The sequence below is a fragment of the Trematomus bernacchii genome, unplaced genomic scaffold (genome assembly GCF_902827165.1).
Source record: "Trematomus bernacchii unplaced genomic scaffold, fTreBer1.1, whole genome shotgun sequence".
In the NCBI taxonomy this organism is placed as follows: domain Eukaryota; kingdom Metazoa; phylum Chordata; class Actinopteri; order Perciformes; family Nototheniidae; genus Trematomus; species Trematomus bernacchii.
The window spans coordinates 9,129,170-9,144,085 of record NW_022987582.1 but is presented as its reverse complement, the minus strand read 5'-3'; the positions used below and the strand labels follow the sequence as shown (position 1 = coordinate 9,144,085).

Here is a 14,916-nt window from a genome sequence, read left to right as displayed (position 1 = left end):
GCAGAGCAGAGCCTGTTTTCTATTATAAAGGGTTGCCCCCTGCTGGATTGAAATGAAACTGCAGATAAAAAGCTGTCTTCTGCAAGTTTAGTCACATATGATGCCTGTAAGTGTAGTTGTGCAGTCAATACATCTCCTATATCTCCCTCACACACACAAGCTCAATCTGACACAAACTTTAAGGTTTCCTTAGGGACTGTATACAGGTGTAGTAACTCGCTCTGACATCCTGTCTATCACAAATACAGTAACTTCCTTCAAATGCTGTATACCTTCATACTCTTTATCCTTTTCAAGGGAGAAAAATTAACATGTATATTGCGGAAGTTTTCTTTTCACTAGTCTTGAAGATGACGTGAAAATAATATATTTACCTGTATTGTCTGGCATTATTTTCAAAATAATTTAGGATTATTGTTGCCATGTCAGGCCTAAATAAGGCCTCAGCAGTTCAACCTCACTCACCGGTTGATTATTTCTCAGCACAGCCGGTTTAATGGATGTGAAATTGATAGGCAGAATAGATCCATGTCGGGACCATTCACTCACCTTGAGAGTGTGTGAGATGAACAATAAATCTTAATCACCTCTTTAACATTTATTCATCTAAAGTGTACATTTATAATTTTCTATTAACTTTAGAAGTAAGATTAAACCAGCTTGTAAAACATTCATTTCATTTTTTATACTAGTGGGTTTTATTACACACCTGTTCTGAATGTCCTCTCATTGTAGACAGGGTTCATATGAAGGATAAGGAAATGTCACAGTGGAAAAGTTTTTGTTATTGGGAACATTTCAGTCTGAAGTGAGGGAGTTAATCATAAGACTAGTGCTCAATCCAATGAGGATTTCAGTGAGCATGGTCATCACGGCTGGCAAAACCCTTCAGACACGCCACATTATCTGGACAGCCATGAATTTCCATGACGACACTGATTTTTTTGGAATGGAGGAATGGGTTTTCCAGGACAGCAGTCTCCTTTATTTGAGATATTTAAAAGAAAATACAGAGACAGACATATTTTCATCGAACCGCAAGTGTGAGTAAGTTGTTTTCCGGGCTATTTCATACCTGCAAATTGAGTTATGCTCCATAGAAATTGTCCGCTGTAAGGCGATGGGAGATACAGGCAGCACAGATATGGTATATCAGCCGTGCACTGAGGAATTCCAGCAATTCTGTCACAACACAATAGTTAAACTGGTTCCAAATTCTCTTGTCCCCCTCTCTATAGCTCTCCCTGCATATCTGTCTTCCTCTTTGTGTCTATCTGCAAACTCCTAAAATGCTCTGTTGTCATGTCTGATTAAAATTATGTCTGTGAGAGAGGATAATACCCTTCTGTAAATGTGTTTTCAAACAAATGTCCAATCTAATTATCTGGCAGGCCACTTGATATGACTGCGCAAGTCTTGGGAAAACAAAGAGAGGGAGACATGAGAAGAGAGAATAAGTTATTGGAGAAAGAGAAAATAAATAAATAGGAGAACTGTGTGCGTTTGACAGAGAGAGGGAAAGCAGAGGAAAGAAGGGATAACAAAGAACAAATCGGGAACAAAGAAAAGAAAACAACTGCTGCAGAAGCATGTCTGGGCTGTGCGCTTCTGTTCCCCAGCCTTGTCTCTGCATAGTCAAAATCCCTGTTAGACAACAAAGGCAAAGGCTTGTCATTGTATTTCCTGGATACAGAGGAGCGTGGCAAATTAAAGCTGCGTCTGGGAGGGAGACTGAGAGAGACACAGCGGCTTAATTCTGTTCCTATGGTAGCAGAGGCTTCCTCTCCGCTGTGGCTGCTGGTAACTTTGATTTATGGCGTGTGCTCATTGACACATTTAGGTTGATGCACACAAGCACGCCCCTGCTAATCACTCAGGCAACGGTCCATCATTCGGTTAGATTTTCTTACATGTTTGGAAGGGTAACTATGTGTGTCACTGACAAAAAATGTGTCACAGATACAGACTGTAGGCAGACGGTTACTTAAGAAATAAATACCTCTTATTAAAAGGTTAGAATGAGAGAATTAAACACATACTTCATTTTCACACATAGGCACAAGCACTTTCAAATGAATTCAGATACACACATGCAGTAACACACCTATACACACAGTGCAGTGCCTTAAGGACTGTGTGTTTCTAAGCCTTGGTGGAATGCCCAGATTACTTGAACTCCCTGTCTTTACATCTTAATTAGTGAGAGAATGTCTTTGTGCATAATTACTCACAAATCCCCCTACAGGAAATGAATGCATTACCCTAACCATGCATGGCAAGAAAGAGAAGGGAAGGCGGCTTATTGGGGAGCGCTGTAATGAGACATCCAAAGAATTGGGATTTCGGATCTTCCTGAGTTAAATTGCTATGTTAAACCTATTTGAGCAGACAAAAGGGGGGGGAATAATGTGTCGGAAGAAAGCACAGATCAGTACATATCTAAGCCTCTATAGTGCACAATGCTCCGTTTGTTTCCTGTTCTCTTAAAGGGGCCCTATGATGCTTATTTCAGGTTTTATAATTGTATTTTGTGACTCTACTGTGACATGTTTACATGCTTCATGTTCAAAAAGCTCTTCTCTTCTTCTCATAATGCCTGTGCTGCAGCACCTCCTCCTGGTTAGCTGGACGGCTCTGTTTTGATGGTTCAACCGCTTAGAGATATGTGCGCACTTACCTTATGACCTGTCAGCATGCAGAACACATGCATGTTGACTTCATGTAGAACATTTTTGTAGAATATTTGTGTGCTATGCAATGTTAAATAATATATAAATCAGGTTGTAGTTTTACAGTTTAAAACCATAGTCCTACCCTGCCAATTTATCCCTTTTAGCACATTTTCAAACTCAGTCCCTGGGCAGGTGTATGACAGGCAGCTTCAAAAAATAGTTTCAAAATAAAAAATGTAACTTTGTAGAGTAATACAAACACGTCTTCTCAGACCACCGCACCTGAGAGAGAATTAAATAATGTAGATTATATAGACCTGTGCATGCTCGCCCACACACATAGCTCCCAGCAGCAGTTAATGGTTTTCTCCCTAAACGGGTGTCATTATCACCAATACTGTGTATGTGAGGCTGCAAAATGCCTGCAGCAATCTGCTAGTCAGCTTTACTTGTCTATTGGAAAAATGACAGCAGAAGAAGAGAAGGAGGGAGAAAGACCAAGTTCAAAGTTGAAGCAGATCTTGTATTTTTCTCTCTCTTGTCCTCGGGGGAAAAGATAACTGTCTGTCTTGCTCACTCGTTTATTGCTTAGCCCGGTAAAAAGATGTCTGATACATGAAAACATACACACTAACACAGGCTCATCACACACCCACTGTGTCTGCATAGCCACGCGAACATAGCAAGTTTAACACTTGTACAGCTGTAAATCAAAGCAGATAATTAGTCATTGTGCGTTTTCTTTTTGGCCCTATGCAGCGTTCTTTCTGAATTGAATCCTGCTGCGAGATTGGATGAAGCGAGAAAGAGTGAGGGAGGATGAGAAATCATTAAACGTATTATAGAAGTATGAAAAGCTTGGGGTATTAGCTAGATTCTGGCTGCTGAATGTACCTGCCGGAGCCAAAGCTGTGTGTGTGTGTGTGTGTGTGTGTGTGTGTGTGTGTGTGTGTGTGTGTGTGTGTGTGTGTGTGTGTGTGTGTGTGTGTGTGTGTGTGTGTGTGTGTGTGTGTGTGTGTGTGTGTGTGTGTGTGTGTGTGTGTGTGTGTGTGTGTGTGTGTGTGTGTGTGTGTGTGTGTGTGTGTGTGTGTTGAAAAAGTGCCACTCATTCACTTGTGATGTTGAGGAGAGTGTTGACAGAGCATCACTGATAGCCAGGCGGCCTTGTACTTCAAACAGATCTCTCTATAAAGACAGCAGTCAGGAGGAAGAGCACTGTGTGTGTGTGTGTGTGTGTGTGTGTGCTTGGCTTGCAGACATAAGGATCTTCACTTACAGATCTGCAGCTGTGAGCAACTCTGACAGACTGTATGTGTCTTCAAGAGGAATGCTTCACACAGCTAGAACTTTCATTGCTCTGAGTGTGTGTTGGTTTGTGTTTACCTGTGTGCTTAGGCACTTTCACACCGGAGTACTTTTCCCGTACTTTTCCCAGATATAGTTCCGATAGTTCCTGGGATGTTGCGTTCACACCAAAAAGATTTTTTGTTTCGGGAACCTTTTCACCCCTTTGTAGTCCCTGCTAGAGAGCAGGGACTTTCCTGGGGAGAAAAAGGTTCCAATTTCTGATTGGCTGGGCGAATTGCAAACCGTGCCCCGTAAAACGGTTATGGCTAGAAAGGATCCGTCTTGTGTAAATATGATCTCACGTTCTCGTTGTAACTCTCGTTGTAATCGGAGTGGCTCGGAAACACATCTACAGCAGTAACATGCAACATACACATTAATGCAGCAGCAATATTAATAGAGAAACATCAGACATAATAGTAAAACACTGAAAGGGAACATTTTATTGCACCAGGAGCTATCTTGGGACTTTTACTGCGACAACGTTGACTTGCCTGTGAATAAAAAATAAACCATAGTGTTGGTGATCAACAGTGTTGTCATTCTTCTTAGAACAGCAAGACCGCTAACACCTTATTTCAACAATCACACTCCCTGTAATTGACATAATTAATAGATAGTTTAGCTTCTCACCATCATTTGCTGTGGCCCACTGATGTTAACGATCGCAACTGAAAGGCTGCCTGCCAAACGTAAACATTCAGCCACGTGACTTGCAAACTCTCGCAAGAGTTTTACACAAGACGAATCCTTTCTAGCCATAACCCCGTAAAACTCGGAAAAGTGTTTGTGAAGCCGCCATTTTATTTCCTCGCATTAGCATTATTAGCATTAGCATTAGCCCAGCGCACCAACGGAGAGAGACTAACTTATGGCAACACAAAATAAAACGTGGGATCGGTGGAGTGATGAGGAGGTGTTGGCGCTTCTGGCGAGTTACCCGGAGCTTCGGGTGGCGATTTACTGCCACCCAAAGTCCCGGACTCCAGGGGGCTCCGGAACTTCGGGTGGCAGTATACGCCGTGAAGTTGTTTGCGGCCTGCCAGTAAACCCAAAGCAGAAGAAGAAGGAGTGACGTCAGTGGCTTCATTTGCGTAATCCTCCCTCAGGGACTTATTCCGGTGTGAACACGATTTACTAGATAGTTCCGGGGAAATAAAAGTTCCGGGGAAATAAAAGTTCCGGGAACTATTCCTGGGAAAAGTACTTGTGTTGTTGCGAGCCTCTTTATGAAACCCTATAGATACATAGCCGACTGCTGTACAGCTATGCCTGTGCCTAAAATACCTAGATGTAATACCTGTGTTCTTCTAACTTCCTGTCTCAACACGCAGCTTCAGAGGTGCTGACTGCTCTCTGGAGCGATGCTGACACATATCCGCTGATGCTGTCTGGGCTCATAAGAAGTGCAGTTAAACAGCTATCACAATTGAACAGTGTTTGCCTCCACGGAAATGTTGCCAGGCACCTCGGCTCACAGTTTGAGGAGTCTCCTGTTAAATGCTGTAGAGAGTCTGAAGCCGAAAAGGAGAGCTCAGCGCATCAAGGTGTTAGCGGGCATCAAAGTTCTCACGTTGAGGAGATTTACAGTAAAAGCCTTTCTGCTCCACTCAGGCCCATGTTCTGTCAGACCTGCCAGGCTCACAGTTTGCAGTCATCAGACTTAACTGGGTTGGAAGTATTCCTTTAACGAATGTATGTCTACATACTTGTCTTAAAAAGCTATTCTTCAGCTGAACAGCATAAAAAACATCCTTTATACAGTGGAGTGCACACATCGAGTGACATGTTTTGCTGACATAACTTATGTTATCTAGTTTCATTTTAATGGTCTACCTTGTCAGTTTGCAGTGCTGGAGTGTAACATTTACTTGAGTACTATAAGTTAAAATGTTGCAGTGCTTGTATGTACTTTACTTGTACTTGTACTTATGGTGTTGAGTATTTCTACACCATTGTGTTACTACTTTTACTTAAGAAACAGATACGTCTTCCACCAAAGTCATTTTGATATGTGATTTTGACATGATCCAGAGGAATAGTTACATTTCTGAAACACACATTTTTTGTTTTCTTGCTGTCCTCCACTCTCTTCATATTCAACTATCTGTCAATATTTTAGTCCAGCCAAACTCCATACAAGGTTCAAGGTTCAAGGTTCAAGGTTCTTTATTGTCAATCTGACATAGCTACAGAGTAATTATGCAGTTGAAAATCTTATGTCACAGGCTTCTCCAACAATGCAACATAATAACATAACATAATAACAATAAGAGCAAGAGCAATACAAAAATAATAATAGTTATAAAAATGAAATAAAGTTATGATGTGGAATAGTGCAGTATGAGTCTATATACAAGTTATTGGAATGATATATATATATTAGGTATTAGATACATACTACTGAGTAGCAGTTGAATGTTTGAAGTTGTTTCAACAGTTCAATTTTTTAACAGTCTCACTGCCCGCGGGAAGAAACTGTCTCCGATCTTCTTGTCCTTGCCAGGATGCTGCGGTAACGTCTGCCAGACGGCAACAGAAAGAACAGTTTGTGGCTGGGGTGATGGGGGTCTTTGATAATCCGTAGTGATTTCTTCCTGAGCCGCTGGGAGTAAAGGTCCTCCATGGATACGCAGTTTTTTGTGTTTTTCCTTTTGTTTAATTCATCACATCAGTTGCTTTTCATATGCAGTTACACTTAATGACTGAATATAACCTGTACCCTGTACAACAATATCTACAGGGCCGCCCCACCCTACAGGCCGATCATGCAGACTGTGTGGGGCCTCACCTTGCGGAGGGGGCCTCATCTTGGGAGGGTGCCTCAACTAAGCCGAAAATGCGGCGCACCTATGCGCTTATGCGCAGGCCCGCCTTAACCTGCCACCAGGCCCTGGGGCTGTTTTGTAGGCCCCCTATTTAAACAACAAATCAAAGTAATTTATAGCCTCGGCAGGCTCTGTGAATAACACACACACACACACACACACACACACACACACACACACACACACACACACACACACACACACACACACACACACACACACACACACACACACACACACACACCTAATTCAGCACCATGAACAGCAACATATGGCCTCAATGCCAGGTATCAGTAGATGAGAATGATCATTATCTCCGGTGGATTAACACTAGTTATGTAAAACGATGCACAACACATTTAAACCTGCACAGGCTACTGGGAATCAATGAATAGTGCAGCATTGCCTTACCTCTTTATAAGTGCTTCTACGCTTCTGTTTTTCCTCTCCCGCTACTCCATCGCTATCAGAACCAGACATATGCCTACTGGCTCCGAGGCACCGCGGCCGGCACCGGCGTCACCGCTGCCGTTCGGTACAGAACTCATCTGTCCTTCCTCCTCATCCTGGCCCAGACCCGCCAGGCCCTCCCATTTGACATTCCTGCCCTCCCCCAATAAACACGTTTTTTATTATTTATAAAAATGTAAAAAAGTTATTTAATTTTTTTTAATTATAAATAAACTGTGAACTTTAATGCTACGATGTATGTGATGTCAGATAGTAATATAAGAGTAATAAATGAAAAACAGGTATGAAACAAGAATACAGTTTAAAAGGGGAGTGATTAGTAAAATATGTTCACATAATAAAATACACAATGGCTGTAGCCTGATCTATATTATATGCTTTAGGAGCTGTGTGTGTGTGTGTGTGTGTGTGTGTGTGTGTGTGTGTGTGTGTGTGTGTGTGTGTGTGTGTGTGTGTGCGTGTGTGTGTGTGTGTGTGTGTGTGTGTGTGTGTGTGTGTGTGTGTGTGTGTGTGTGTGTGTGTGTGTGTGTGTGTGTGTGTGTGGATGCGGCGGACAGACAGGTCTCAGTTGGTTTGGTGTCCTATGCTAACACTGACTTTGGACCCCCCTGTGGCCCCCCTGAAAATGAAAAAAAAAAGATTTATGATTAAACAATTTCTTGGCTGACGGAATAGGCATAACTAACGCTATTAAGTAGCTCGCCAAGCAAATGTAAAAAATATACACAAAAAAAAGGGAATGTAATTAAAAGAATCTACCCTATGCATAAAGGAAACCTCAATCATAGCAAACTCTATCTACTTACTACAACTCTATATCTATGCATATGCATGTCAAATATGCATAAATAAAAAGAAAGAATGCTAACTAGGTAACATAAGATAAGAATAAACAAGTTTAAATGATTTGTTATTGGTTGTGATCACATTCTAAAGATGTTTGGATTATTGAAAAGTATACAGCTCCCTTTCATCTGAGTGTTGAGAGCTGTATCCATCAATTCATTTTGTGCTCAAAGTGCACCAGATTGATGCATTTCACTTCAACATTTAAAAAATGGAGCATGCCCCCGGACCCCCCTAGAGGATGTGAGATCCACCCCCAAATAAAGCAGGTTAAAGTAATTAAATTGCATACATTTTATTTTAGTAAACACTGAAAACAGCACACAAAGGTTAAAGGTAAGCATTTAATAATGTTAAAATGTGCTAAATATATACACTGCAAAAAAGAAAAAAAAGAGGAGTAAAAGTAGCTCACGACTTGTTTTATTTTTTGAAAGTAGCTCTCATCCTAAAAAAGGTTGGAGACCCCTGCATTAGAGCGTAACAACTGTAACTATAAGTTTCTGAAATAAATATGTGTACTGAAACAAATACCAATAACTGTATTGCATTGTTTTCTAATGGGCAATTACTTCATACTGTCTTTGTCTTTTTCGTCCTGCATTTATTGTGACCCCTCAGGAAATAACTGGCCCCAGCCTGGCCCCCCCAGTGAAATTGGTCTAGAACCGCCACTGGGGGGGGGATATAGCCAGTCTCTGATGCCCCTTTCACACCGGCGCTTTTCCAGCTCCTGCTTGGAGCTGGAGCTGGAAAAGCGCCGGTTTTTCCTGTTCACACCGCAGCGGCGGCGCGTCATAGCTCCGGAATGCGGTTCACTTCCAGCTCCAAAAAATTGTCGGTCCAGAGGCAAGAGCTTCGGAGCTATGACGCGGCGTCTCTTACGTCGAGGCGTGCAGGAAACCTTACTTTGACCATCCGTTCGCTGTTATTGATCATTGTGGAGAGCAGAGGCCTGTACTACGAAGCCGGATTTTCTCTTAGCCGGCTGACTTCAGGGAAAACTTGGGCTTTCCGGTCCTACGACGCTGGTTCTCTTTTTAGCGGGCTAGATCTCCATGGTAACTTATGCTGAGCGGCTAACCTCCTCGGGAGGAGGTTAGGTTGCAGGCTAAGAGATCAACTCAGTGAAAGCACCGCCTGCTGACCAATCAGAGCTCGGTGTGCGGAGTTTAAAGCTATCAAGTCATATTACAGGATAGAGGAAATACAGAAAAACTGCCGTTGCAGGAAAGACGGCCGGCAAAAATCAACTGACTGTGTGAACGTGAAAATTAATAGAATATCCCCTCCTTCAGAGCAATCTGACTATTATAACATTAGCGTTAAGAAAGCTTACTTAAATATCTGCCACGACATAAGTAACCGGATCAGAGTAACATTAAGTACAGTCCGCGGCACTGTGAGTGCAGACGTCGATGTGTCCCATTATCATTCATATCATATCACATCATAATGTATCATATATTTCCTTATTTGAGTCAGCTTCTTGTGTCGTATCTGGCCGTGCAACACTCACAGTGTCACATACTGTATGCAGAAGTATTATTTTAAGCAACACATTAAGTTGACGAAACACTCGAGTCAAATGTAATTAAAGTCAGATCGTGTCTTGGACGGGGCAGTGATATCATAAACCTGTTAATGTACGCATTCAAACGCTTTTTCTTTTACCAGCTGTAATCACCTTGCAGGTGCAGCTATGTGGCTTTTATCCTGGATAAAGTGTTTAAGTCATGGATGTTTAAAGTTTAACTTCTTCATATTTGACTAATATTAAAGTTCACTTTTCATTCAGGAAGTATGACGCTGCGCTGTCAGTACGCTTGTCCATGTTTGTGATTGGTCGAATGCTCCAAATACCACCCCTTTCATGTGAACGCGCACCTAACTAGATAGGACACGGCTGGCTTGAGCGATCCACTTGATATCCAGCGTCGTAGTACAGTTTAGCCAGAGCGCGTATGTTTTGGATTGGGCCAACCGGCTAACTCAAACATATCCAGGTTAGGAAAATCCGGCTTCGTAGTACAGGCCTCAGGCAGACGTTTTGTTTGTTATTATAGCAGCTATCGGATGGAATTAATACATGGGCTGTACAGGTTGTCATGTCTGACTATCACAAGTAGAATCATAATAAAAAATACGCCGGTAAAATGTGCCTGTAGAAAACGGCTTAGCAAGTAGTCAGTTTAGCTTCGGTTGCTATGCTAACATCACCCATGTTATACCAGAGAAACTTTCATAACAGCGTTGTGATGCCAAACAGCGTCAATTCAGACTGACACACATTCACTTAAGGGGAACTGGGGATATGTATCAGCTGCTTGTGTGACAGTCAGACAGTGAATACTTTAGAGCCGTGTGAGCTAACCCGGAGCTAACGGGAGAATAAACTCCCGTGGAAGTGCAGCCAGCACTGCAGCGGTCGGTAAATGCCGCTGAAACACATTAATAAACAATGAACCACGGCACTCTGGAGAAAAGTATAAGGTTGGAGAAGTCGTTATTTAATTTAATCTGGCTTCGTATGATTAAAAGCAACACGATCATCGACCCGACGCAGTCCCCGGCCCGTTGTTGTTGTGGGAGAAAATCAGCGACGTAAACTGTGACGTCATGACGCAGCAGCGGCAGCTCTGGGCGGTGTGAACAGAGCGGGAGCTGAAAAGGGAAACCGGAGCTGAACCAGAAAAGCTCTCGCTAGGAGCTAGAAAGGGAAAAGCGCTGGTGTGAAAGCTGCATGATAGTGTTACGTTATTATGAGAGTGCTCTCATACTTGTTTGATTCTGAAATTGTATATATTTATATAAACATATATATACCTATATATATATGTGTGTGTGTGTGTGTGTGTGTGTGTGTGTGTGTGTGTGTGTGTGTGTGTGTGTGTGTGTGTGTGTGTGTGTGTGTGTGTGTGTGTGTGTGTGTGTGTGTGTGTGTATGTGTATATATATGTCCGCATCTGTAGCCTGTTATTGTCTCATTATACCGCACTGTCAATGAATTAAAAGTAAATGTATAAGTCGTCATGAACACATCTGTCCATCAGACAGAGGGCTGCTGTGCCTCCTGTCATCATTAACGGACGTCTCTTTAAAATGACCGCTCAGAGGAGAGGAGTTCTCATTTCTCTAACCGCCTGCTGCCTCCCCTCCGCTCTCCTCGGTTCCCCACCTCGGCTCCTCCGCTCTCATCTCCTGTGGGCGGGACTAAGGCCCAATCCCAAACCACGCCCTACACCCTACCCCTACACACTACCCCTCCGTTTGCGCGTTCGCGCGGAGGGTCCGCCACATTAAGTGCTGTTCCAAACCAACGAGTGTGGAGAGTAGGGGTGGGCGGATCGATCCCAAAATATCGATACTTCCGATATTACGTTACGTTTCAAAATATCGATACTAGAGCCAATAGGATCGATACTTTTATACTTTTTTCCCCTTTGTATTGTTATTTTTCATGTTTGCACTTTAAATTTGCAAAAGTAAAACGTTTATTTGTCTATAAAAACTGTCCTATCTTTAATCATGAAAATGAATTCAGATTTAGTCTATTTATGATGCATTCAGCTCAAAAATCATGTCATGCAGCTCTCCCCTACATGAAAGTACATAAGAAGCTTTTCATTTTAAAAAGTATCGGTATCGGTATCGGCGATACTGGCCCTGAAATACTTGGTATCGGATCGAATCCAGATTTTGTGGTATCGCCCACCCCTAGTGGAGAGGTGTGGAGGGGGAGTGGGCTATCAAGCCCTCAAACAGCGAGTCTGCATCGGTGCTGACTTGAAACTGGTCTCTACCTGACCGGAGTCACACTGGGTGTTTCTCAATCGCGAGTAAAGCTGCTCCAGAGCCACTATTTCAAGCATCCTACGTCATAGAGTGCCGCCGAAGTACTGTTCCAATCTCCAGCATACTTGGAAATCTACCGAGCCCGGCGTACTCCGTTTGGAGAAATATCGAGGCTGCACATGAGTAGACTCCGCGGTCTTAAAATCCCCACAATGCTTTGCGCATGGACCAATTTCCCCAAATCTGTGACGGAAAATGTAAGGCGGGGCCTCTCATATGACGCACACCTGCACACTTGCTAGCCTGTTCCACTCTTTGTTTTCCGAATGCCAGGAAGTATTCTTGCCTCGCTTCTGAAGCAAGATGCTCGGCAGACATGTGCTACCAAGCAAGCGTACTCGCGATTGAGAAACACCCGCTGTGTGTGTCCGTCAGGAAACACGCTGTTTACAAGTAGTTCCAGCAAACATCCACTGATAAATTGCGATGTTAACAACCTCATGATAACCTCATATTTTTTTAACTTAGGATCATACCTGTGTTTAGTCTAGAAAAAGGTAAATGTGTGCATTTTATTATAAAGTTGTGTATATTTACAGACTGTTGCAAAAACTAAGAAGCTTATAAACATCAGGTTTAAAACTAAAAGAGCTTTACAAAAAAGTAACACAATGAAAGATGTTTGGAGTTTTATTTGAGTTCTTAATTTACATTTTTTGTCTAAGAGATGCTGATTTGAAACCGTTGTTACATACAGTTACGGCATTTAATGTTTCTGCCGGAGAGAGGGGAGTTTGTCCCAAAGCTTGCCGCTGTATTTACTCCCTCCATCTGACAGGAGGGAGCCTCGTTGAGCTGCGAGTGTGGCTACAGACGGAGTTCACTCCGCCACGGAGGGGTATGGTCGAGGGAGTGGTTTGGGATTGGGCCTAAGACACGAGGATAGGAGTCGAGGAGGGGAATTAGTGAAATGAGAAAGGGCCCAGGTCAGCCCGTGCATTAAGGCGGCCTTGCTTATGCGGCGCAATTATGAAAACACGCATTTTAAAAGGTGTTTCGCCTGCCGTCTTGTCTGCAGACTTGTCAAAGCATTAATTCATGGTTTTTACTAACCGGTATCAGTATGTTGTTACTTCGGCATCATTTTGAAACGTGTATTACAATTAAATCACGGTAAAATATGTTCATTTTGTTGTAGTTACCAGCGATTCTCTCACTAGTTTAGCATACTCAGCCCGGTTGTTGGCCCGGAAAGAACCTCGATTTTGGAGAGCCAGAAAACTGTGAAAAAGTACCCGCTAGCCGGAACTACGCCTAGTGGAAATGCAACCAAAAACGGGCACGGCACGGCACGGCACGCTTAAACCGCTCGACGACGCTCGCGAAACAGAGGGCCTCATCATATAACTTTGCATGGGGCCTCATGTTGGCCAGGTACGGCCCTGAATATCTATAACCCTGTCCTCTCTCTTGTCCTCCTGCCTCAGGGTGCTGTGATCAACCCTGCATCGCCTCTGGAGTCCAGTCTGTCTCTCCACCCCTCCAGTGTGATGGCTCCCCTCACCCAGCAGATGAACCACATGTCTCTGGGCACCACAGGCACTGTGAGTCTGAGCTCCTCTAAACTACTTTGCTCTGCATGCATCTGTGTTATCTTTTGATTTGTATTACATTAATATACTTCGTCAAGTAGATATCGCCATGATCAGCTGTAATTAAATGATCTCACAGCAGAAAGAGCACACATGGATTTGCTAATTGCCTTTTTCTTTTTTGCTGAAATCTGTGATGACCCTGGTCCAAGCCTTACTATAACGTTATGGTTAGTGAAATGCAGGGGTGGGAAAAAGTACATATAAAAATATGCATTATTTAAATGCAATGTCTTGGTGCTTTTAAAACCATACCTAAATAAAAGTGCTGGGATCAAATTATACTTATAGTAAAGTACCAAAAGTAAAAGTAGTCGTTATTCCTTATGGCCCATTTTGTAATAATTTAAATTAAACTACTGGATTATGATTGTTAATGCATCAATATTTTCATCACAGCCAGTAGGTGGAGCTAATTTGCGTATGTAAAATATACTGCTGCTTGATATTTTAACCAATTATTACGTGTAATGTTTATTTATAAGTCGTTTTACATGTTTTATAGCCAATAATCTGAATCTGCAAAGTAACTAAAGCTGTCAGATAAATGTAGTGGAGTTAAAAATACAATGTTGGCCTCCAAAATGTAGTGAAGTGTAGGGAGGCGAGTGGTGCAGTGGGTTGTGCGTTGGTGTTCGGAACAGGTTCAAACCCCACTGCAGTCAGCATGTCGTTGTGTCCCTGGGCAAGACACTTCACCCCAAATTGCTCCTATGGGGATTGTCCACAGTATTGAGAATGCAAGTCGCTTTGGATAAAAGCGTCTAACAAGTGACATGTAATGTAATGTAATGTAATGAAGTAGAAGTATACATTTGCATATAATGAAAATACTCAGGTAAAGTACCTCAAAATTGTGCTTGAGTACATTACTTGAGTAAATGTACTTTGTTACATTACACCACTGGTGAAAGGTTACAAAAACACATATTTCAGCAGGAATATCAGTACTATGAATCACAAGCTTCTGGGGGACATATTGTTTGTGTCTGTATCATCATACTGTGTGCCCCCCCCCCCCCCTCTCTCTGCAGTACATGCCTGCTGCAGCTCCTATGCAAGGAACCTACATTCCCCAGTACTCTGCAGTGCCTGCCTCTGCCATCACAGTGGAAGTAAGGACTATAATAAGTTGTTTATTGTGACCTTATATCAACTTCTTACTGCAGCCAGGGCTAACTGGATTTGAATATTGAGAATGTTATAGTCTATAAGTCACATATGATTCTGTCATATTGTGTCTCTTAGATAAATTAGATGCTAGTAACGGAAGCTGTAGTTTACAGCGGTCATGCTGCCAGAAAC

General features: G+C 42.6%; 1 protein-coding gene across 3 annotated transcripts in view; it reads left to right on the top strand.

Annotated features, from left to right (window-relative positions):
- The window catches only part of LOC117480494 (RNA-binding motif, single-stranded-interacting protein 3-like), a 129,655-nt gene that overhangs the window by 111,019 nt on the left and 3,720 nt on the right, over positions 1 to 14,916 (top strand). For all 3 annotated transcript variants that reach the window (XM_034127840.1, XM_034127839.1, XM_034127838.1), the window contains exons 11-12: positions 13,447 to 13,563; positions 14,646 to 14,726. In XM_034127840.1, coding sequence (XP_033983731.1) covers positions 13,447 to 13,563; positions 14,646 to 14,726 — 198 coding nt within the window. The remainder of the gene's footprint in view (positions 1 to 13,446; positions 13,564 to 14,645; positions 14,727 to 14,916) is intronic.